The sequence below is a fragment of the Tilletiopsis washingtonensis genome (genome assembly GCF_003144115.1).
Source record: "Tilletiopsis washingtonensis strain MCA 4186 unplaced genomic scaffold FA09scaffold_7, whole genome shotgun sequence".
Taxonomy (NCBI): Eukaryota; Fungi; Basidiomycota; class Exobasidiomycetes; order Entylomatales; genus Tilletiopsis; species Tilletiopsis washingtonensis.
Genome location: NW_020312004.1, coordinates 616,640 through 638,800, shown reverse-complemented (window position 1 = coordinate 638,800; position 22,161 = coordinate 616,640). Strand labels below are relative to the sequence as shown.

Below are 22,161 nucleotides of genomic sequence, written 5' to 3'. Positions count from 1 at the left end.
GGCGGCCGATCTCGACTGGTTCTCGTCGCAGGTGTTTGAGGTGAGCAGAGCGTCTCGTGGCGCCGAACTAGTGCTGACCGCGTCACACAGGCAATCGAGACGCTCAGTCTGCTGTCGGAGAGCAACGTCACGGCACGCATCAGCCATCAGCTGCTCGTCGGCCTGTGCACGTCGCGAGACCTTCTGCGCGAGCGTGAGTTGAGCGCGTGCCTGCACACCCGCGTCCTTCGCTGACAGCCAAATGCAGGCTTCCAGGCGCGCCGACGAGAGGCTCCGAGCATGCGCAGCTCGCGTCCTGCGCGCTCAGAACAGCTACCGGCCGTGCTCCGCATGCAGGGTGCTGCGACGCCTGGCTTGAGCGCTCCCTCGTCCATGTCGCCGCCGCTGCCTGGCGCCATGGCGCCGCCTGCCACCGCCAACGCCAACGCCGCACGCACGACGCGCAACCCTGCGTCGGGCACACCGCTCGGCGCTATAGGCTCGGCGGAGTGGCCGGGCGGCGTCGACCCGCTCATCATGCTTGAGCGCATGCCGGGCCCCGAGGACGGCACCGACTGGCTCGCGCTCGACAACCTCGACTGGGCCGAGCTGACGGCGCACCTGAGCACGGTCGACGGCATGGCCTCGAGCGGCGCGCAGTCGTGACGCGCCCAGCTCCCCGCTAACTCTCCCTTCTGTAGCCTTCCGGATCAGCCGCTGCTCTCGCAATCACGCATTCATTGTACCGCCGCCGGCTCGGAAGCCTAACGCTGCGTGGCGTTCTCCGCCTGGCGCTTGAGTTCCGAGGCACGGTCACGCAGCGACTCCGTCTTTTCCTCAGCGTCGCGCTTCAGTCCGGCGGCGCGGTCGCGCAGGCCCTCGGTCTTGTCCTTCGCCTCGCTAAACTTGGCCTTGATACTGTCCTTTGCGTCGGCGGCGCGCTCGCGGATCGCCTCTGCGGCGCGGTCGACGCTGGCGGGGCTGCCCGACTTGCCGAGCACGCCCTCGTGGCCGCTCGTCGTGCCGTTCTCAAGCGCCTTGGCCGCGCGGTACTTTGAACCCTGGAGCTTGGAGGCACCCTCGCTGCCCACGCCGACCGTCGCCTTCTTGCTGTCGCGGCCGAGCGACATGAAGATGCCTGCGCTCACGGCGAGCACGAGGACGGAGCCGGCGAGCATCTGCGTCGTGCCCGTCTTGCGCGAGCCGGACTGCTCCGCCGGCGGGTGCTGAAGGTGCGGAGTGTGAGCATGGCTCAGAGGAGGCAGCCGAGAAGCGCATGTAGAAAGTGTGTGCAGAGCGAAGCTGTGTGCCCGCGCCAGTGCTTTTGGCGCGAGCTGGAGCCAAGGCTGCGAGCACGGCAGCTCGCAGCACGAAAGCTTCGCGCCCTGCTGATGCGTGAGGCGCGAGAGCGGGTGAAGACAAGAGGCCCATTGTCGCACACAGAGAGAGACAGCTCGCAGGCGAGAAGGGCTGCTCTGAGTACGCAAGGCTGTCATACTCGTGCAGACACTGCTGGCGAAGGCCAAGAGCAGCGCAGAGCCCGCGCAGGCTGCAGGTGCGAGCGAGCCAGCTCTGAGCTGGCGAGTCGCCTGTCACGCAGCTCTGCTCGACAGGGACAAAGGGCGCATGCAGGAACCCCTTCTCGGCACTGCGACACTCACTGCGCCAGGGGTGGGAGCGGCGTACGAGCGAGCCATGGGCACGGGAGCGGCGATGGCGCGGGGCGCAGTGCGCATGGCAGGGCGGAGGGTGCGAGCGAGCGACATGGCGGGCTGAGTGTGTAGGTGGAGGAGGTGAGGCTGTTTGAGTTGGCGGGTGGATGTGGTCGGGAAGGAAGAGGCCTCGCTCGAGGGCGGGCTCGTCTGGGCGTGCGTGCCTCCGAGCGAAGGTGCAGAGCGTGCGTGCGGATGAACAGCTCACTGCGGAGCTTGCTGACCACATGCTGCGCTCGCTGGCGGACGCGGAGGCGGACCCTGTGCTTCTGACGCGCTGCCGCTGGCGCGAGCGGGCACGGCATCTTGCATCTCGCTGGCGCACGCACCGCAGGAACTCCGTGCCTGCTGCACAGCGACAGCTCTCCTGCCCGCTGCGCCCGAAGAGGAAGAGGCCCAGGCCAGAACGGCAGCTCGAGCATCATCACGCCGCTGCGAGCCGAGCGGTCGGGCTCTTCTTGCCGCATGTTGCTTCGCGTGCAGCCTCCGCACGCGCATGGACCTCCACCTCGCGCGCGCTGTACCGCTGACAAAGCACCCCGCGCGTCCCTCGCACGCACCTCTTCTTCTCCAGCACCCAGGCCCAATCTATGCTACTGCCGCTCAGCAACAGCGAGCGACATATATGCTCGAGCTGTGAGCTATGCTGTCCGCTGGGCTGTTCTGCTGCTGTGTAGGCGCAGCTGAGAGGCCCAGATGATCGAGCTCGGGCGCAGGCTATTTGCAGCGTCTGGGGGCGGAGTAGCGCGCGCCGATGCGGTGCAGGGTGCGTCATCGCGACGCCTCGAGCTCGCCTCGCTGGCCCGCTTCTCGTCGTCCCCGCTGCGAGCTTGTCTCGTTCCCACGGCGTGCTCCACCTTTGCGGAAATCTCTCCGATGCCGGGGCGTCAATCAAGATGGACGAGCGGTGCGGCTCAGGGTGCAGTCGCCAGTGGGGCTCGACGCGCACGTGACGCGGGGTCGAGCGGTTGTCGATCACGCTTCCCACGCTGCAGCCGAGGCGTCTCTGCCCCACAGCCGTGCCGGCCCGCTCCGCCCCGGACCCCTATTGCCGCCAAGGACACCTCGCGCCGAACGCACACGCAGCGAGAGATGGAGGCAAAGAGTTCACTTTCAGAAGCGCTGCTCGCGAGTGAGCAAGCAGCACATCATGGCACAGGGATGGTCGCGGGCAGATATGGGCAGGTGGGTCGCGGAGAGTGGGCGGGGCTGCAGCGACAGTGAGCTCGCCGGCAGCGTGTGATGGATGGGGAGCGCTTAAAGCAGCAGCGTGGACCTGTGGAGATGCGTGAGCAGGCGGACAAGAGGCAGCGCAGGCACGCAAGACGCACTCGACGATGATGCCAGTGACCTGGTAGGCGTCGATGTTGCTGGCCGGCCGGCGCTGTGGGAGGGTGGGGTGAGCTCGAGCTTGCAGAAGGCAGCATCGCATAGCACGCCTGCTCAACGGCTCCTACTCACGTCCTCGAGGTAGCCGTAGCCCTGGGCGGCGACGTGGCGGGGAATGCGGATCGAGGCGCCGCGGTTGGCCACGCCCGAGGAGAAGTCGCCAATGTGGCCTGCACGCGCGAGCAGCGATCAGCCTGTGCCCGCAGCACCTGACCCACACTCTTACTCACCCGTCTCGTGCTTGCCCGTGAGGCGCAGGTCGTTGTCGGCGCCGTACACGGCAATGTGCTCCTTGTGGCGCTTGCTCAGCTTCTCAATGGCCGCCTCGATGGCCTTCATGCCGCCCTCCTTGCGCATGGCCTCCGTCGAGTAGTTGGTGTGGCAGCCGGCGCCGTTCCAGTCGCCGGGCACAGCCTTGGGGTGGAAGCTGACCTTGACGCCCCACTCCTCGGCGATGCGGATGAGCAGGTAGCGCGCCATGACCATGTCGTCGCCCATCTTGATGCCGAGGCACGGGCCGACCTGGAACTCCCACTGCGAGGGCATGACCTCGGCGTTGATGCCCGAGATCTCGACGCCGGCGTACAGGCAGGCGCGGTAGTGCGCCTCGATCAGGTCGCGCGCGTACACCTTGCCGGCACCTGGATGGGGCATGCATAAGCGGCACGCTCACTTGCGCGCGCGCAGACGCCCACATCTGGCCCACGCGCTACTCACCGACACCGCAGTAGTACGGTCCCTGGGGGCCCGGGAAGCCGCCCTTGGGCCAGCCGTACGGCTTGTCGTCCATGTCGAAGAGCGAGTACTCCTGCTCAATGCCGAACCACGGCACGTGCTCCTTCGCCTGCTCCATGAACTTGTTGCACTGGTAGCGGTGGTTCGTCTTGTTGGGCGTGCCGTCGTTGTTCCAGCACTCGGCCACGACGATGATGTTGTCGCCGCCGCGGAAGGGGTCCGGGTAGTAGGCGGCAGGGCGCAGGTAGACGTCCGAGTTGCCGCCGGGGGCCTGGCCTGAGCGCGCGCAGAGGGAGTGTCAGCGCGCAGATCGATGCCGAGCGCGCGCATCGACTACGCACCGGTGGAGGAGCCGTCGAAGTTCCACTCCTTCAGGTCCTTGAGGCTGGTGACCTTGGAGTCGACCGTCTGCGCGCGCGAGGAGGCAAGATCAGCGCGCGCTCGGCAATCCCTGCGCGCAGTGTGTGCTCACCGTCGTCTTGCCGCGGATCTCGCCTATCAGCGCACGAGGGTGTCAGTAATGCAGCTGCTGAGCGCTATGCTGAAGCAAGAGCCAAGCGCTCCTGCGGTCCAGCTCGCTGCGCAATGCTAGAGAGCGCGCTCCACTGGGCACGCAGGCCGGCACATCGGCCTGCAATGTGTAGCAGGCCGACGACTGCAGCAGAGCCGCAGCTCTTTCCTCTACGTGCACCCTCTGCGCGCGGCTGCCTGAACGCTGCACTGACCATCTCCGTCGATCCAGATGTACTCAGCCTGGACCTTGCCTGGAGGATGGAGAGTGTCAGAGAGGCTGCGCTGCGGGTAGCTGGTTGCAGAGCCACTCACCGCGCTGGTCCAGCTGCATGTACGGCGCCATGAGGGCTGAGAGGGGGCGGCATCGGCGTCAGTACACTGTGGGTGCGAGCCAGGCGCAGCTGCGAGAGGGTTTCGCGCGGCCGGCCCTGGCCTGTGCGCACGCGTGTGCCGGCTACGTACCGGCGTTCTTGGCGTTGGGGTTGGCAGACATGGTGTGTGGTGGGTGGGTGGGGGAGAGGGATGTGGGGGTGGTGGTGGTGGGAAGGATGGCTGAGCGTCGGGATAAGAGGCTGGCTGAAGGGCAGCGCCGGCGCCGGTTGATGATCTCGGCGGCCGCCGCGTGCGGTGCGGAGGCGCTGGTGCTGGGGCGGAGGGTGCGGCGGATGCACGGCAGGCCGCCTGCCGCTGCGCCTGCGCTGTGAATGCGCGGCCAGCGACGACTGGCCGGCTGCCGCTGTCGCTGCGCCGAGCGCAACTCTCGCTCGCCGAGTGCCGCCCGCCGCGATAAAGCGAGCCGCGGCCCTGCACCTGAAGCTGCGCTGCATGCGACGCTCGATGGGCGCTGAGCTGGCGCAGGCAGAGCGCCACGCCGCCGGCCGGAGCAGCTCGAGGTTGGCACAGCGCAGCGCCGAGCCCCCAGCCCAGCCAGCCGCATGGCCCGCGTGACCATCGCACCCGCCCCTGCCCGCCGCCCACGTCCGGGCGCACCCTTCGCCATGCCCCTCGCAGCGCAGCGCGAGAAGGTCTGGCTCGCCCTGCTCCTGAGACGGGGCTTGGGTTGAATGAGTGCCTGGGCGCGCAGAAGGGCTTCTAGACGGCGAGGGTGCGCCCCTCTCGGCCATCTGCCACGCGCCGGCGCCCAGAGATCCCCAGCGCGGCGGCACGGCCCCTGTTGCGCGGCCTGTGATTGGCTGCAGCCGGCCACGCCCGCGCCCCGCCAGCGCCAGCGCCTTATCATAGTCTAGCCGGGCAGTTCTTCTCGCACCGCCTCGGCTCTCGAGCCACCTCGAATTCAGGGCGACGGCGACAGGAGCTGCCAGCACAGCTGTCCTGCCGCGGCCCAGGCCGAGCCCGGCGTCGCTCTGGGGCGTCGAGCAGCGCCAGCGAGGATGATCCTCTCCTCTGCGCTGCAGCGTCTCAAACGCCGGGGCGGTCACGCGGCTTGGCCGTGCGCTGCATGAGAGCTTGACCTCACTCGCAGGCTCGCAGCACAGCTCTATTTCGCGCGCACACGCTACCGCGACGTCATGGCATGGTGCGGCGCCATCGTGCGGCAACCAGCAAGCATGCTGTGCGGAGGGAGGTCATGTCTGCGGGATGCACAGCATGCAGCGATGGTGCGCAGGCAGATGCAGCCGCAGCGATGGCCTGCATGCTCGCTCCAAGCACCGCGGCGGATGGAAGCGCGAGAGGCGGCTTCTGTCTCGAGCGGAGGTGCAAGCTCGGCGCGGGAGCGAGCCGAAAGCCAGCCACCGTTTCGCCGACGGCCGCCAGCGGCAGAACGAGGTGGGTGCAGCTGTCGTGGGAGCAAGACCCAGCTGTGCTCGCCCGAAAGCGCTGCCGCTGGCATGGCCCGGCGAACCCAGCAGCCACCCCGCACTGCGTCCCGATGGCAAGCCCGGGCGTACGCCGAGCAGACGCCGGATAAGCCAGCGGCGAGAGCGTCCACGTGGGACGACGACGCACCACGTCCAGCGCCTTCCCTCTGCACCTCACGCACACCCCTGTCAAGCTCGTCAGTCACGTATGAAAGCGCGCGCGCCTGTCGCATTGCCCCAGCGAGACGCAGCGCTGCTGTGCAAGAGAGACGATCGGAAGAGAAAAAAGGAAGAGCCGGCGAGCAGAGGCCAGCTACAGCAAGCCGGGCGACGAGTCCTGCGGCTCGTAGCGCACAAGCGTCTCGGGACGCGCATTTCGCTGCGACGCCGGGTGCGCTGCCGAGTCGGGCGCAGGCAGCGAGAATGGCGCGGTCGGGAGTGCCGAGCGCGGCGTCGTTGGGAGTGCCGAGCGAGGCGTTGTCGGCACCGAGCCGCGCGGCGCCTGCGGCGTGTAGAAGCCGGCTTGCGCGCTGTGCATCGGACTGCGCTGGCTCGCGAGCGTCGAGGGCTGCAGCGGCGGATAGGCGAGCGAGTTGGGGAAGTCGAACGTGCTCGGCGTCTCGGGCGGCGGCAGTGCTCGCTGCGAGCGCGGCGAAGGAGGAAGAATAGGCTGCAGTGCCAGCGATGCTGGCTTGTCGTGGCTGCCCGAGCTGCTCGAGTCGCCGCCAGAGACGAAGTCGCCGAGACGAGCAAAGAAGCCGCTGCCGCGCCGTTGGCCCTGCACGCTGCTCGGCATCGGATCGGGCACCTCGCTGGCCCGCCAAGACTGCGGAGCACTGCGCACAGCAGACAAAGGCGGCCCGACGGACGCGCGAGTGACGGCGCTGTCGTTGGCCTGCCGCTGCTGCAGCGCCCGGCGAGCGCCGACGGCTTGCGATGCGGGGTGCAAGTCTGGCATGGCGCGGTGGTCGCGAGAGACGTTCTGGCCGCCGCGAATGCTGCTGATGGACGCCTTGGCGCCGTGTCTGCCAGCTGCTCGCCCGTTGTACGACTTGGACGAGGCCTGCCGCGCCAGCGACACGCTTGCTCGTCCTCGAGACGTCGATGAGACCTGCCGCGTGAGCGAGACGCTGGCTCGTGCTCGAGACGTCGAGGAGATGAGCGCGGCGTGAGGAGCGATGGCCTCGTCGTCGAGGACCTCGTCCGCTGGAAACAGTCTCGGCGCAGTGGTCTGCTGCGCACGCCGGTGTCGCCAGGACAGCGAGCGCGAGAGGCCCTGCTCGAGGTCGGACTCAGCTAGCTGCGACGGCTGCAGGCGACGTGGTCCAGCCGGACCAGGCGGACGCGAGCGCGGCGCGACGAGCGGCTCGGTGAGCAGGCCGATCTCCGAGCCTGCACTGTCGCGAAAGGAGGAGCCAGAGAAGGGCCGGAACGAGGCCGCTGTGCCCGGCCGGCTGTTTGCGGCGCTGACGGGCGGGCTCGAGCCCAGCTGCGGCGGCGAGAAGCCGCCCGGCGGCGGAGCGGCCAGCAGGTGTCGGTCGGACGCGGCGAACGACTCGAACGTGCCGAGCGTGCCGGCGCTCTTGTGCGTCGAGAGCGAGGCCGAGGCATGCTCACGCGAAGTGCTGTGCGAGCCCGCCTCTGAGGCGATGAGCTGCTGGCGACGGCGCATGGCCGCCTGCTCGATGGCTGCGTCCCAGGCACGCGCATCCTTCTCCGTCATGGCCTGCCAGCGACGGCGGCCTATCCCGGCCCACCAGCCCCACGCTACGCCGGAGAGGGCCGCGACGGCCAGCAGAGTGGCGGCGAGGAAGACGACGATGACGCGCTCCGAGTAAGGAAAGTCGCCCTCGGTCACGTCGGGGTCGAGCCACGTCATGGCGGGCGCAAGCGAAAGCGGGTGGAGGACCGAGGAGCGGGGGATAGGAAAGAGGGAGGAGGTGGAGATGCGGCAAGAAGCGCACAGCCCTAAGGACCTCGTGCGACGTCGAGCACAAAGAGATCAGGGGCAGGTGTGACGAGGCAGTGCAACGTGGGATGGCCCAGGCACGGCTCGCGTCCATTTAGGGCAGGCCCTGCCCCATCAGGCCGCTTCGAGCGTGCCGCACCTCGGCGCGAGCCCGCTACGCAGCGATCTGGTGCTGCGCCTGTCCCTCTCCTCGATCTATGGACAGCCGACATCTGGGCCGTCTCCTCTCTTCCCGGATTCTTATTGAGCTTTCTCGCGCACGTTTGCGGCCAGAAGGTCTTGACTGCGGTCCCGCACCCTGCACGCGACGTGTCATCTGCGCAAGATGCGCGGCGCGACGTGCCGAGCGCGGCAGGCCCCTGAGCGGCTCATCCCTGCCGCGTGCCGCCGCCGCGCTGCCCTCTCATCAGCGGCGTGATGTTGCAGCAGGCAGACGGCAGCCGCAGAGCGACATCTCGGCTTCTGATGGCCGCAGATGGACAAGCAGGGTGCATCCCTCTTGTGCTTGGCGGCTTTCTTCGTCGTCTCACCCGCAAGTGGGACACTGGACACTCTCCACACCTCGAGAGGACCTCTGCCCACATCGCGACCTCTCTCATCACACTCTCGCGTCTCGGTCTGCAAAGACTGCGCATCTGACATTCAGCCGGCACAATTACAGTGAATGATGGTGGAAGCAAGACGGGAAAGGCAAGCAAGGGAGAGTGCAAGGCGCGGGCTCCAGGAGCACCTGCGGGTCCAGAAAGCTGCAGCCGGGGCGCACCTAGGAGTCTGTGGCCGGCGACACTTCGGACGGAGCAGCAGCAGTGGCGGCGGCGGCGGCCATCTTCTTCGACGACGAAGAGAGGCCGAGCGAGATCTTCTTGGCGCCGCCGGACTGAGCAGCGGCGCTCGAGGCGGCTTCGGGAGCCGGCGTCACAGACTTCTCACGCAGGAAGCCGCCCTCTTCCGCGTCGGCCTCCTCCTTGGCGATCGACTTGCGCTTCGCCAAACGGCCGATGAGGTCGTCCTCCTCGCTCTCCTCGTCGCCGCGCCGCCGCTTCTCCGGCATCTTCAGCGGCTCAGAGGCGTCGGCAGAGCCGCTCGTGTCGGCCTCGTCGGGGATCGAGGGCAGCTTCGAGGCCGCGGGCAGCACCTCGGGATCTGGCTCGGCATCGCCGTCGTCGTCGGCGTACGCAACGAGCCCGGGCCGTGCGGGCGCAGAGGAAGACGCAGCTGGCGAAGCATCGCCAGTAGGCGCACTCGCTGCTTGTGCAGCGGCTGCGGCGATCTTGTTTGCGGCCTCCTCCTCATCGTCGTCATTGAAGTAGCTCTCCTCGTCCGAGTCCATCGTCGCGCGGTTGGCGCCGCGCCGCTCGAGATCGCGTTGCCTGAGGTTCAATGGTCAGCACTGACCCCAGCAGGTCTGCGATGCCCGACTCACCGCCGCTCGCGCTCGGCCTCAGCGGACGAGACCTCGGCAGTGGTGCTGGCCTCGGGCACCGGCTCGACGTGCTTCTCGTGCTGCAGCACGAAGGCGGCGAAGCCCGGACCCACGGTGGGCAGCTGTGCCAGCTTGCGCACGCGCTCGCCGTACTTCTCCATCACGTGTGAGATGAGCGGCTTCATGTTCTCCTGCAGAGGAAGCAGTCAGCGAATGCAGAGCAGTGAAGCAGAGGTTGTGCAGCCGGTATCTGTGCGCGCCCACTGTGTTCTTGTGGGGGCGGCTCATATGTCGACCGCGCGCAGCGAGTGCGCCTGATCTTGGTCTCTTGGCACCTGCACGCTCCCGAAGGCTCACGCAGGGTCCCGCACCTCGCCTGGCGGAGAGACGGACCAGGCGCTGCGCAGGAAGAGGCCGGGGACACGAAGCCACTGCAGGGCACAGCACTCACCTTGCGAATGTGGAAGAAGAAGTCCAGGACGGCCGAGGCGACGAGGTTGTCTCGCCGCTCCTCGCGCTCCACGACGTCGAGCACAGCACCAAGCAGCTCGATCTTGACAAGATGCCGGTTGATGAACTGGTTGTTGCGCGCTAGGCATGCGCGGAAGAAGCGCAGCGCAGCGAGGCGCATGTGCTTCTCGCGCGCCGCCAGCAGCGCGGCGACGGAGATGGCGATCTCCGAGGTAATGACGAAGTACTGCGAGCGGAACGTGTGGTTCGCCATGACGTAGCAGAGCAGGTCGCAGAGGTGACCGAACAGCGCACTGCGGGCGCGCGGCTGCAGGTCGACGTGCGTGCCGGCGGCGATCTCGCGGAAGTTCGGCAGCGTGCTGAGCGGCGAGAAGAGGCGCTCAATGTCGCTCTCGTAGATGAACGTCAGGAAGCGGTCCGCCTCGTCCTTCGCCTTCGAGCCAGCGGCCGCTGCGGCGGCGGCGGCCAACGACTGAACGACAGCGTTGCCAGCCGACGCCGCGCCCTCGATGCCCGTGTCAAAGAGCACACGCATCGCCTCTGCCATTTGCGTCTTGAGGCCGAGGTCTTGCTCGGCGTGCAGCGAGTCGATGAGCAGCGTCGAGAGCGGCGTGGAGAGCTTGTGCTCTGCCTGCACAAGGATGTGCGCGCGCACGCTGTTGGCGTCGTACTCGATGATCGTCAGCAGCACCTCTGCTGCAGCGTTGCGCAGCCGCGTCTCGGCGCTGTTCTGCTGCAGCGCCCACTCGAGCACGCGCAGCAGGCCCCAGTCGACGAGCGAGCGGTAGAGGCTGATGCGCGCCGGCAGCTGCACCTGCTTGCCCATCGCGCAGAGCTGCTGGATGAGAATCATGCCGTCGCGCTTGCGCTCCTCGCGCTGTGCCTTTTGCTCCTCGCTCGTCTCTGCCAGCGCCTCCTTCTCCGTCTGCCGCCGCTTGAGGATCATGGCCGGCGTCAGCTGATAGCCCTCGTTCCAGAGCGCGAACAGCGGCACGAGGAACGCCTCGCAGCTCGTGCAGAAGCCGACGATGTCGACCTGGTGGAAGAAGATGAAGGAGTTGAGCACCGAAAACATTGGGTCGTCGAGCACGCGCGCCAAGATCACGTCCTTGAGGTAGGAGAGGCGGTACGTCTGGTGGATCTTGGCGAGGATGTGCGGCTCGACGATCTCGACGACGCTGCGGAACTTCGTCGTCTTGGTGAGGAAGTCGCGGTAGTTGGCCTTGAGCGTCGGGAACTCGGGATCGTACTCGAGCATGCCGACGACGCCGAGGAACACCTCGTCCTGCAGGATCGTCTCGAGCAGCGCGTGGTCATTCAGGGACACTGCAGAGCAGTCAGCGGCTGAAGGCAGAGAGGGCGCCGGGCGTGCTCACAGGTCGCCTGCATGATCGTGCAGAGGTGGTGCAGCGCGGTCAGCTGCTCGAGATCCTCCGCATCGCTGAAGACCGGCAGCAGCTTGTTGAGGAAGCCCTGGTAAGGCTGCGTCAGCGCGCCGCTGTCTTCGTCGGCGATGTCTCCCCACTCACTGTCTTTAGCATCCACGCCGCGACCTTCTCCCGCGCGTGCGGCCCACGGCTCGCCGCGTCCTTGAGCGTCACCTCTACAAGCTCCAGGTTGTCCATCTGCGGCTCGGGCAAGTAGAACGCGCCGCCATCGGCCATGACGAGGCTGTCGCCCTCGTGCAGCGGCCCCGGCACCGGACTGCTGCCCGCGTTTGGCGTGAGCGGCGGCGAGTCGGAGAGCGCGCCTTCTTGCCCGGCCGGCATCGCCGTGCCGTTCAGGATGAAGTGCTTCTGCACCTCGGTGAGGAACTCCCAGATCTCGGAGCAGCCCTCGGCCTCTTGGAAGGACAGCGCCATGTCCACGCCTGTCGGCTCGGTCCAGACGACGAGGGTATCTGCAGCCGCACGTCAGCTGAGCTCCCTCACGCACGCCTGTCGCTGCGGCCACTCACCTTGCTGCCGCTGATACACGTCTTCCCGGACCACCGTCGACTTCAGCAACACATTCTCGCCCTCCAACGTCGGCGTCACGACCAAGATGAAGCCAGGCGCGCCCTCCTCCGTCTCATTCTCGAGCGGAATGACGGCGCACGACTCCTCGCCGCACGCCACGAGCAGCGCCTCGTCGCGGCCCTCATCGTAGACGCCGGCGCAGAAGCCCGTGCCCCGGTCGTGCCACGTCTCGCCCTGCAGCTCGTACACCTTGACTCGGCGCGCCGTACCGCACTGGTGGTACGAGCCGCGGCTCACTGTGCTCGAGATGTGCAGGCCAGCACCGGCTTCGGAAGGATACTGGAATGCAGAGGCCAGGCCTCCATTCGAGCCTGTTGAGCTGGCCGAGCCGCCAGAGATGTCGCCGACGTCATCGACGGAGCCCGTCGACGTGTCGCCGTCGGCATCCAGCTCTGCGCCGGCAGTCGCACGAGGCGAGCCGTTCCCGGCACCGTCGCCAGCAGCGGCGCTCTTCGTCCGCCGTGGACTGCTGGCGTTGCGGCGCGTCACGCCGTTGCCGCCGTTGCCGCCGCCTCTCCGCTTCGGGCTCTGCTCCGACGAGGTGCGTGCGGCCTTGGCGCCCGGGCTGCCGGCAGACTCCGCGCCAGCGTCCGGATGAGAGCGCTTGCCTTGACGCGTAGGCGTGCCTGCAGCTCCAGCGCCCGTGTCTCTCTCCTTGCCTTTGGCACTGGGAGACGCGCGGCCCGAGCTGCGCGGCGATGCTGACGTTGCAGCACTGGTGCCCGGCGTCGAGGGCGACGAGCGGCCGGAGCTGGCGGGCGAGCGCCCACCTGGCGAGGATCCGGCAGCTGAGGTACGCGTGGTACGCGGCGGCGTCTTGCTCGGTGCGGCCGTCACTGTCGGCGACGAGGAAGACGGCGCTGCAGACGCAGCCGCAGTCGCCAGCGTCACAGCAGCGGCGGCCAGCGAAGTGTCGGCGCCAGAGGCAGCCGGAGCAGCAGCGGCCTGTGGCTCAGAGACGCTCGTCGCTGCTGGCTGCGGCGTCTGCTGCTCTGCGGCAGGCGGCGCGGTGGCGGCCGACGGCGAGCTCATGGCGGCCGCTCGGAGATTGCGACGCGCGCCTGCAGCTGGCGGCAGACGCGACGCGCGTGGCAGCACGAAGGCGCAGACGGAGGTGGGCCGGAGCGGCGCAGGTGGACGCGCGCGGGTCGCCGCTGAGCCGTCGCTCGCGCAGCTGTGTGTCGGCCAGAAGGAGTGTGAGGCGGTGGAGGTGGGCTAGAGTGAGGGGCAGATGAGGGCGGCGGTGGAGGATGATGGGGAGCTAAGCGTGGGGCGCGTGACATGTGGCGGCGCGGCGCGCCTTCTCACGCCGCGCGCCAGCTCGTGCGATGAGCGGCGGGCGCGGCGGCGGCGGTGCGGGCGCGCTGCAGCTGCAGCCCAGCAAGCAGGCCGCGGCGGCAGACGAGAGGGTGAAGGCAGCACAAGTGCCGTCGTCATCGGGCCCATCAGGGCCCCAAGCGCCCATCCTCGGCGTCGAAGCGGCAGATCTCAGGCACGAGGGCGCAGCTCGGAGCAGAGTTGAGATGCTGGAACAGATGTTCGAAGCAAGTCCGGAGAGCAGCTCGACTCCGTCGAGGAGGCCGGCCGTGAGCTGCTGGCGTGCACGCGGTCACCGTGGGAACGCGGCCAAGCTCGCTCCGCCCGCTCCGGCGCCGCACCGCTCTCGGGCGCACGACAGCGCACGGCCGTGCTTCTGGACCCCATCCGCTCTCCACGCCGCCTCGCTCGCACCGCCTGCCTCTTCGCCGGCCCCGCTGTTCGTCGCCCGCGCTGCTCTGCGGCATCGAAGTCGCACGCAGCTGCCCTCGCCGCGTCGATCTTGGAGCGTCGTGCGCGCGAGTGAGGTACAGGGCGCACAGACGCTGCTGCGTGGTGAGTGCCCCGCCGATCAGCCGCGAGCTCGGAGTGCGCTCGAGGCCGGCAGCAGCGTGTGGGCAAGCGAGGCAGACGCACGCAGCTCAGGCCTCGCCGTCCCCTCCTGGCCAGCGCTAGCGCCAAGCGGACTCAGGCTGACGGAGCTGCACGTCGTCCAGGGCACGCGCCGCCAGCATGTTCGACGAGTGAGTCCGTCGTGCGGCTCGACGAGCGCTCTGCCTCTGACCAGCATCCTGTTCAGATTCGTACAGAGCTCGCGCTCTGCCGGGCTGGAGGCCAGCGTATCGAGCATGCCTGGGCCCTCGCGCGCCGGCAATGTGGGCCTGACGGCGCTGGGCTCGGCGCAGGATGTGGATGGCGATGGCTTTGAGCTGGACGGCCCGGTCGAGCCGCTGACTGCTGTGAGTCGATATGCTGCTGACGGCGCTCCGCAAACTCATCGTATCGCACCGCAGCTCGAGACAGGCTTCGTCTCCAGCGACCTCGACGGCGCCTCGCTCGTGCCCATCTTCCAGCTCGGACGCGTGCAGTATGCCTTTCCTGCGCCGCTGGCGCTGCTCACCGTCGCCTCGAACATCCTCACCATGTGCCTCTACTCCTATCCGTCGCTGCAAGCCGGGGGCGGCTTCGAGAGCGCCGCCGCACAGCGGCCACGACTGGTGCGCATCAATCTGGACGACCCAGAGCGGACAGAGGAGGCCGAGGTGCCGCTGCCGCCACAGCCGCGGACACGCAATGCGCCGCCGATCGATCCGAACCTGCTCGGGCCGCACAAGATGTTCTCGGATCCCAGCGGCCGGCATCTGGTGCTGAGCATGCGCTCCGGCGACAACTTCTACTGGTTCTCTGGCTGGAAGAAGGCGCGGCCACTGCCGCGGCTCAAGGGCCTCGTGCTCGAGAGCATCGCGTGGAACCGCGCGGCATCTGAGCAGCTCGCATCGAGCTCGCAGGGATCAGCGCGGCGGCCCATCTCCTCGCCGCTCTCCACGCGCGAGATCCTGCTGGGCACGCGCGCCGGTGAGATCTACGAGGCAGTCCTTGTGGCGCCGCCAGGCGGCGACCTGGACGAGGGCGACTTCCTGGACCGCCTCACCAGGCGGACAGCCGGCGGCAGCAGCTCCGGGCCCGAGATCGATCGCGTCTTGAGGCATGTTTTCACGCTGCCGGAGCAACAGGCCGCCACGGGCCTGGCGGCTGAGCCTCTCACTGGCTCGTCGAAGGGCAAGGGCAAGGCCGTCGTCATCATCACGACGAGCACGCGCATCTACGAGATCCTTGGGCCGCTAGGCAAGAGCAAGAAGGACGAGAGCGAGGGCGAGAGCCTCTACGACGCGCTGTTCGAGCCGTATCGCGGAGATGCCGCGCCGCCATTGCGTGAGTACAGCGGAGCGCTCATGCGGTGGCCGTGCTGACGCCTCGCGCAGGGTCCGAGCTGCCTGGCGATCTGCCCTACTCTGAGCTGCATCTATGGGCTGCCAACGAGCGCAAGTCGCCAAAGGCCTTAGCATGGCTTACCGGCCCGGGCGTCTACCACGGGCTGCTGTCGTTCGCCGAGCAGGAAGGCGCCGACACCGTCGTCGACAGCGCCAACCTGCTGCCCTACCCCGCGGTCGCGCTGGAGGAGGACGAGGCAGAAAGCGCAGCCAACGGCGGCGGCGGCACGGTGGCTGAGATCCCGCTGTCCATTGCGCTCACCGAGTTCCACTTTCTGCTGCTCTACCGCGACCGCATCATGGGCATTAGCTCGCTCGACGACCGCGTCGTGTTCGAGGAGGTGCTGCCGCTCAAGCCGCACGAGCGCGTCATCGCCGCAGCCGTCGACCCGAGCCGCCGTACGTACTGGGTGTACACGGACGCCAGCATCTTCGAGCTCGTCGTCAAGGACGAGGACCGCGACGTGTGGCGCGTGTACCTCGAGCGCGGCTCGCACGACACGGCGCTGCGCTACGCCAAGACGCCGGCACAGCGCGACATGGTGCTCTCCAGCCAGGGCGACCGCTTCTTTGCCGAGGGCCGCTTCATCCAGGCGGCGCAGTGCTACGCACAGACGTACGCCCGCACCTTTGAGGAGATCGTGCTGCGCTTCCTCGACGCTGCCGAGAACGACGCGCTGCGCTACTACCTCGTGATGCGGCTGGAGCGCCTGCGCAAGACGGACGTCACGCAGCGCATCATGCTCGCCACGTGGCTCGTCGAGATCTACCTCAGCAAGATCAACGAGCTCGAGGACGTCGCCGCGGCCGAGGCAGCTAGCACGAACGTGGAGAACTACCGTGTGGAGCAGGAGATGCTGGAGGAAGAGCTGCGGCAGTTCCTCGTCACTTACAAGGTGTGTGTGCCGCCTCGAGAGCGCTTCGCTATCTGCTGATTACGCGTCCACGCCAGGAGAACTTGGACCGCAAGACGGTGTTCAACCTCATCGGGCGGCACGGCCGCACGAGCATCCTGCTGCACTACGCGTCCGTGATCCAGGACCACGAGCGCATCGTGCGGCACTGGGTACAGGAGGAGGGCTGGGAGCAGGCCATCGAGGCGCTGAACCGGCAGTCCTCGCTCGCACTGTACTACCGCTTCGCCGCTGTGCTCATGCGCAACTCTCCGCAAGCGACCGTCGACTCGTGGACGCGTCAGCCGGCATTGCAGCCGCGGCGGCTCATCCCTGCGATGCTGCAGCACAAGCCGAGCTCGGGCGGAGCGAACCAGGCGGTGCGCTACTTGCGCCACGTCATCGACGTGCAGGACAACACCGACGCTGCGGTGCACAACTTGCTCCTCACTCTGTTGGCACGCGGCGCGCCGCACGAGCCGCGGGAGAGGGGCGATGCGGCTCTGTTGACCTTCATCGCCGACAGTCGGCCAAATCCGAGGACCGGCGCTCCGTGCTACGATCTCGACTACGCCCTGCGCACGTGCAGCGCCAACGGACGGCAGGAGGCATGCATTCGCATCTATGCCAAGATGGGTCTGTATGAGAGCGCCGTCGACATGGCGCTGCACGGCGGCGACATCGAGCTGGCGTGCATCTGCGCCGATATGGCGGAGGGCAACACGAGCCTGCGGCGCAAGCTGTGGCTCAAGGGCGCACGGCATGTGGTCGAGACGAAGAAGGACATCCGCGCGTGAGTGGCACTTCGTGACTACCGTTCTTCTGACACTGATCGACTCTGCTGCAGCGCGATGGTGTTCCTCTCCCGCACAGATCTGCTCTCCATCGAGGATATCCTGCCGTTCTTCCCCGATTTCGTCGTCATCGACGACTTCAAGGACGAGATCTGCGGCGCGCTCGAGGGCTATGCAGCGCGCATCGAGGCACTCAAAGACGAGATGGACGAGGCCGCGCGCAGTGCCGACTCGATCCGTGCCGACACTGCCAACCTGGCCAAGCGCCTCGTCACCGTCGAGCCCGATGAGAAGTGCGCCGTGTGCGACCAGACGCTGCTGCAGCGGCAGTTCTACGTCTTTCCCTGTCGCCACAGCTTTCATGCCGACTGCCTCATCGCCGAGACGACGCGGCACCTGCCGCAGCGCACCCTGCGACGCATCCTCGAGCTGCAGGAGCAGCTGTCGTCGCTCACGTCTGGCCTCATCCCAGCGCCGCCACCGCTATACGCATCCGCGCTGGCGCAGGTCGGCCGCGTCACGCGCAAGGGTGCAGGCGCCGCGGCGAGCATACCCTTCGTCGGCCTAGACCGCCTGCGCGAGTTCATCCTGCCGGACGCCATCGTTGGCGCCATCAGCGCCGGCGTCAGCGTCGGCGTGTCGAGCGGGCGACGGGTGCTCGACCCACTCTCGTCGGCCTCGCCGTCGGAGGGCCGCGCGAGGCTGGCAGCGCTCGGCCAGACGAGCACAGAGGCCGACGGACACGCCAATGCTGTCGCGCCATCACGCAAGATGGAGGAAGAGGAGCGCATCGAGGAGCTGCGCGACGAGCTCGACAGCCTCGTCGCCAGCGCCTGCGTCGTCTGCGACGGCAGCGTCAACGCCATCGCCCGGCCGTTCATCAGCGAGCGTGAGGGCGTCGACGAATGGACGCTGTGAGGGACGCAATGCAGTCATTATTGCGGTCGATGCGAATGTGTGAGACATTGGGGTGCGTAAGTGGGCGTGAAGAGGAGGGGTTCAGGTGGCCCTCGAGGCGCGGTGAAGCCATCTCAGCGCGGGATTGCGTGGGTGTCGGAGAGGCTGCGTAGCATGTCATGACCTGCTCGCGCATTGGGCACGCCTGAGGCGCGTCGAGCCGAGCTCGGCATGCGATGATGAGGCGAGAGGGACATCATGCCGGTCTCGTCAGCGGCCTGCCACTGCGGCGGGATGACGAGAGGCGCCGAGAGCGGTCTTGCGCCGGTGCGGCGCGTCTGCAGCGCGCTTGGCGGTGGTCCGGCATGACGGCGCGATGGCGACGGCGTTACCATGCTGTGCTCTGTCCACCAGCAGCTGTCGAGCCTCTCCTGCCCCGTTGCCGCTCGCTCGCTCACGGCGCGCTGCAAGGCGGGTCTGCTGCTGGCCGAAGCTGCGTCGGTCGCAGGCAGAGATGTGCGCTTAGTGGAGTAGCGCCGAGCGATCGGAAGCTCGGGCGTGTCTGGAAGCCTGGCCAGACCTGCCGCGTCTGCATCGCCGGTCTCATCTGCCGGCAGCTCGACGCTCGTGTCGCAGCTGCCCGCCGCCGAGTGCGGCAGCATGATGCTCCATGCGCTGCCACGGCGCGTGCCGTTGGGCGAGCCGGCACTGACGATCTGTGCATTCGTCTGGAGCACGTCGTGCTGTTGCAGCAGCGCCTGGCTCGCGAAGAGGAAGTCGGGCGCTGACATATCGGGACTTGCAGCGTCGAGGTGCTCGTCGAGTCCGGGCGAGGACGACAGCTCGGGGATCGGGCTGTACGGCGCCGACGTCGGGAACTCGTATCCCGGGCTGCTGACGGAGTGGAACGCTGCTGCCCGAGCGACGGAGCCCTCCGTGCTTGGGCTGACAGGGCCGCTGTAGTGTGCACTCCACGGCACCAGCGAGGAGAGCGACGACCTCGGGCCTTGCGCCACATTCGTGGGCAGGGACTCTCGAGGCGGTGCCCGTGCTGCAGCCTGGTCGGCAGCGAGTCTGGCCTCCGCACCGAGACTGAGGCTTGTGGGACGCGAGCGTCGCGGCCCTCGACGTGCTCCCACCTCTTCGTGCGTCTCGCCTCGCTCGAAGGCCTGCTCGGCCGCATGCTCCTCTGCCGCCAGCGCCTTGCCACTCTTGCGCGAGGTAGGACTGGGCCCTGGGCTGTGGCGCTGCTGAGAAGAGCCGAGCGAGATGCGCCGGAATGAGAAGCGGCTTGCCGGACTGATGCTGGTCGAGCTGGCGCGGCTGTCCGAAGGGCTGATGGAGAGGCGACTGCTGGCTCGACGGAAGGACGAGATGGGACTCTGTCGTGAGCCAGTGTGCTGCGGACTGTGCCCGATGCCGTTTGTGCCCGACGCGCTGCGCGGCACCTCGATGCTGAGCGGCTCTGCAGTGTACTCGGGAGTCGCAGAGAGCGCTTGCTGAAGCTGCGGACGCGTGGCCGTGCGAGCTCGGATGGTGTGCTGCTCGTTGGAGGAGGGAAGCACGGGCGTAGTGGAGCAGAATGCCTCGACGAGGCTGATCGCGATGCTCGCCTCAGCCTCGAGCGTACCCGTGGCCGTTGAGGCGCCATTGGAACGGCGCGGGGACATGTTGAGGATGGAGCTCTCCGATGCCCGCTTGCGATGTCCGGCACGAGGCGGAGAAGCAGGTAGCGAGGTTGACAGCGGCATACTCATGATGCCGTCGTCGTCTGACGAGTCAGGCGAGTGCGTTGTCTCGAGCACGCAAGCCGCGTGGCCCTCTGCCAGCGTGACGCCGAGCCCACGCAGCGCCGCCTCGTCCTGCTCGTAGACAGCTTGGGCAGCCGCATCCGCTCGCTCCATCTGGGCAGACTCCGAGTGGGAGATGTATGCGACGGGCGACGAGGTGCTGGCGGCTGCCACGGCCGCGAGTGCCTCTGGGGTGAGGTCAAGCCCGAGCGCCGTCGTCGGCGACGGCGTTCTCTCCAGATAACCCGAGAGCGGCGGCGAAGTGCAAGTCTCGGACGGCTCGCCTCTCTTGCGCCAGAAGGCCAGCGTCGAGGCGAAGCTGCGCGGCACTGCTTCACGCTGTGCGGCAGCTCGACTCTCCTGCTCCTGTGCCACCCGCCGACTGTCCGAGACGAGCTTGCGCTTGCGGAAGCGGAAGCGCTGCGAGGCCGTCATCGGCCGCGCTGCTGCTTCTTCGAGCTCACGCTCACTGCCTGAGAGCGGCGAGCGAGGCAGCGCCGTGCTGGGCACCGACTGCGACATGTCCCGTTCGTGCGAGCCAGATCCGCCTGCCGAAGACGCCAGCACGGCGAAGGACGACGACAGCGTGCGCGCATCGTAGATGTCGGTGATCTGTCAAGGGATCAGCGATAGTTCCGACAACGGCACTGCAAGGCACTCACGAAGTCCTCCTCATCTATCGGCTCGCGCGGCGTCGACGTGCTGGCGCGCGGCGAGAGGCTCTGCAGCGCGGCCGGCAGGGCGAAGAGCGACTTGGACGAGCTCGGCGCCGGCGAGACGACGGGCGGCGAAGCGAGCGGGAAGGCATGCGCCAGACGCTGCGAGCGAGAGGCGAGCGACTCGGGCAGCAGTGCCGAGAGCGATGCCAGCGGCTTGCGGCGCCGACTGGCGATCGTCGGCCGCGCTTCTGGCGTGTCGCCGACGGACATGGTGAGCGGACGTGAGTGCGTCGCGAGCTCGGCAAAGAGCTGTGAAGGAGGAGGGAGGTGGTGGAGCGAAGCATCGCTGCCTCCTCCTCTCGAGCATCTGTCACATCGTGCGAGCTGTGCAATGCTGCGGCTGGCCGAAGAGGGCAAGCATCGCCAGCGGCGATCTCAGGGGCTGGGAACTGCGATAGGGGCAAGCAGACGCAAGCACCCTTCAACCGGCCCGATCGAAGCGATCGATGCCCGCTTCGGGCAGGTGGCGTCGGCCCGAGGCAAGAAGGCCGCAGCCGAGGGCGAGGGCGCTGCGTCGTCGTGAGGCTACCGCGGGGAGCGCAAGGCAGCCGATCAGCCGCAGGAGGACCGGCCCGGGGTGCTGCGCAAGCCCTGGGATGCTGGCCGCTGCCTCTGCCGTCTGCCGCCGCCGCTCGCTGCACGCTTGAGCGCATCGACCGTCATGCGAGCTGCCGCTGCCACCCGACGAGGAGCAAGCCGCAGCACAGACGCCGGATTCGGACTCTGGCGAGCGCCGCTGCGGCAGCTGGCAGGGCAGCGCTGCAGGTGAAGCGACGGCGACCTCGTCACTGTCAGCTGGAGAGACGCCGTCCCAACGGTCGGCAGCCCCGTGCAGCATGCGCCGCGGCGGCGCGTCGCGCCGCTCCTCGATGCTCCTTCGCGACGTCCTCGAGCCGCGCCCGCTGCCCTGCCATGCTGCGTGGGCCACTGCGATGCTGAAACACCACCAAGAGGAGCACCCTCGACCCCTCGTGAACGACGCTCGGCGCCAGCGATGCCGCCGAGATGAAGAAGTGCCGGCGGGGAAGATGCCGCTGTGGTGGCACAGGCTGCTGTGCGTGGGAGCGGACGTCACGTCACGTGCACCTCTCCTCGGTCGGCCAGGCCTCAGCTCTCAAAGCCAACCCAAAGGCCCATACGCGATGATGAGGAGCGATGTTTCACAGCAGAATCCCGCTCTCGTCCCTCTCGCCGCGGTGGCGTCCTCAGAGCCACGTCTGTGCGCAGCAAATCGCCGTCTGGCGCCGAGGAGTGCTTCCCGCTCTGCGAAGATCCATGCGAGCGCCGCACAGCCTCGCGCGAATCTCCAGCCGCAGATCCTTCTTCTCGAGCTCCTCCGCGGAAGCCGTGCTGCGGCAGCGTTGTGTCCGAGCTGCCGAGCGGCCGTCTCCCCTCGTCGTCTCGAGCGAGCTCGCCATCGTCATGGCTTGGGCGTTCCGCGGGTGCGAGCGCGAGGAGGCGCACCTCGGGCGGCGTATGTCACCGCTCGCAGCGCCGAGCCACGCCTGCTTCGAAAGAACGCGTCTGGCACAGCACAGCCTCGCGGGCGATGCAGGCGCCGCCAAATTCGCCGCTTCTCTGCCGCCTCTGCCGCCTCTTTCGGCGGCGAATGACGATCTGCGCAGGCACGGCGAGTGACGAACTGACGAGAGCGTCTTCGCAGCACGACAGCTCCTTCACTCGACGCAGCGCGCGCGGCGCTGGGTGCTGGCGCCGCATCGGGGACGGTGG

The 22,161-nt window shown here is 68.0% G+C and overlaps 8 protein-coding genes across 8 annotated transcripts; 2 read left to right on the top strand and 6 right to left on the bottom strand.

Moving 5' to 3' along the window:
* Positions 1-692: 692 nt before the first annotated feature.
* On the bottom strand, positions 693-1,794 carry FA09DRAFT_329112 (hypothetical protein). Its single transcript, XM_025742038.1, has 2 exons — positions 1,641-1,794; positions 693-1,205 (listed from the first exon to the last, which is right to left on the bottom strand). Exons 1-2 carry the CDS (start codon positions 1,743-1,745, stop codon positions 744-746), a joined length of 567 nt encoding a protein of 188 aa, XP_025599456.1. The 5' UTR covers positions 1,746-1,794; the 3' UTR covers positions 693-743.
* Positions 1,795-2,788: 994 nt separating this feature from the next.
* FA09DRAFT_329110 (putative GLN1-glutamate--ammonia ligase) lies at positions 2,789-4,854 on the bottom strand. Its single transcript, XM_025742037.1, has 10 exons — positions 4,791-4,854; positions 4,641-4,676; positions 4,541-4,579; positions 4,288-4,310; positions 4,157-4,223; positions 3,798-4,091; positions 3,311-3,721; positions 3,153-3,250; positions 3,023-3,075; positions 2,789-2,967 (listed from the first exon to the last, which is right to left on the bottom strand). Exons 1-10 carry the CDS (start codon positions 4,819-4,821, stop codon positions 2,949-2,951), a joined length of 1,071 nt encoding a protein of 356 aa, XP_025599455.1. The 5' UTR covers positions 4,822-4,854; the 3' UTR covers positions 2,789-2,948.
* An 803-nt stretch (positions 4,855-5,657) lies between these two features.
* On the top strand, positions 5,658-6,360 carry FA09DRAFT_244232 (hypothetical protein). The gene has a single exon (XM_025739655.1). It carries the CDS (start codon positions 5,863-5,865, stop codon positions 6,256-6,258), a length of 396 nt encoding a protein of 131 aa, XP_025599454.1. The 5' UTR covers positions 5,658-5,862; the 3' UTR covers positions 6,259-6,360.
* A 101-nt stretch (positions 6,361-6,461) lies between these two features.
* FA09DRAFT_345649 (hypothetical protein) lies at positions 6,462-8,306 on the bottom strand (the record flags this gene model as incomplete). The annotated part of the gene is made up of 1 exon (XM_025744705.1): positions 6,462-8,306. Exon 1 carries the CDS (start codon positions 8,025-8,027, stop codon positions 6,462-6,464), a length of 1,566 nt encoding a protein of 521 aa, XP_025599453.1. The 5' UTR covers positions 8,028-8,306.
* Positions 8,307-8,735: 429 nt separating this feature from the next.
* FA09DRAFT_329108 (DUF625-domain-containing protein) lies at positions 8,736-13,288 on the bottom strand. Its single transcript, XM_025742036.1, has 6 exons — positions 11,969-13,288; positions 11,541-11,911; positions 11,388-11,484; positions 9,992-11,337; positions 9,541-9,731; positions 8,736-9,487 (listed from the first exon to the last, which is right to left on the bottom strand). Exons 1-6 carry the CDS (start codon positions 13,059-13,061, stop codon positions 8,881-8,883), a joined length of 3,705 nt encoding a protein of 1,234 aa, XP_025599452.1. The 5' UTR covers positions 13,062-13,288; the 3' UTR covers positions 8,736-8,880.
* A 590-nt stretch (positions 13,289-13,878) lies between these two features.
* On the top strand, positions 13,879-17,971 carry FA09DRAFT_329107 (hypothetical protein). Its single transcript, XM_025742035.1, has 7 exons — positions 13,879-13,901; positions 14,063-14,089; positions 14,146-14,305; positions 14,360-15,278; positions 15,329-16,233; positions 16,290-17,023; positions 17,078-17,971. Exons 2-7 carry the CDS (start codon positions 14,079-14,081, stop codon positions 17,940-17,942), a joined length of 3,594 nt encoding a protein of 1,197 aa, XP_025599451.1. The 5' UTR covers positions 13,879-13,901; positions 14,063-14,078; the 3' UTR covers positions 17,943-17,971.
* A 338-nt stretch (positions 17,972-18,309) lies between these two features.
* Positions 18,310-20,640, bottom strand: FA09DRAFT_337888 (hypothetical protein; the record flags this gene model as incomplete). Its single annotated transcript, XM_025744043.1, has 3 exons — positions 18,310-18,324; positions 18,380-20,323; positions 20,374-20,640. The coding sequence occupies 3 exons, from the start codon at positions 20,638-20,640 to the stop codon at positions 18,310-18,312; spliced, it is 2,226 nt and encodes a 741-aa protein (XP_025599450.1).
* Positions 20,641-21,612: 972 nt separating this feature from the next.
* FA09DRAFT_329106 (hypothetical protein) lies at positions 21,613-21,863 on the bottom strand. The gene has a single exon (XM_025742034.1). The coding sequence runs from the start codon at positions 21,846-21,848 to the stop codon at positions 21,636-21,638; it is 213 nt and encodes a 70-aa protein (XP_025599449.1). The 5' UTR covers positions 21,849-21,863; the 3' UTR covers positions 21,613-21,635.
* Positions 21,864-22,161: the final 298 nt, after the last annotated feature.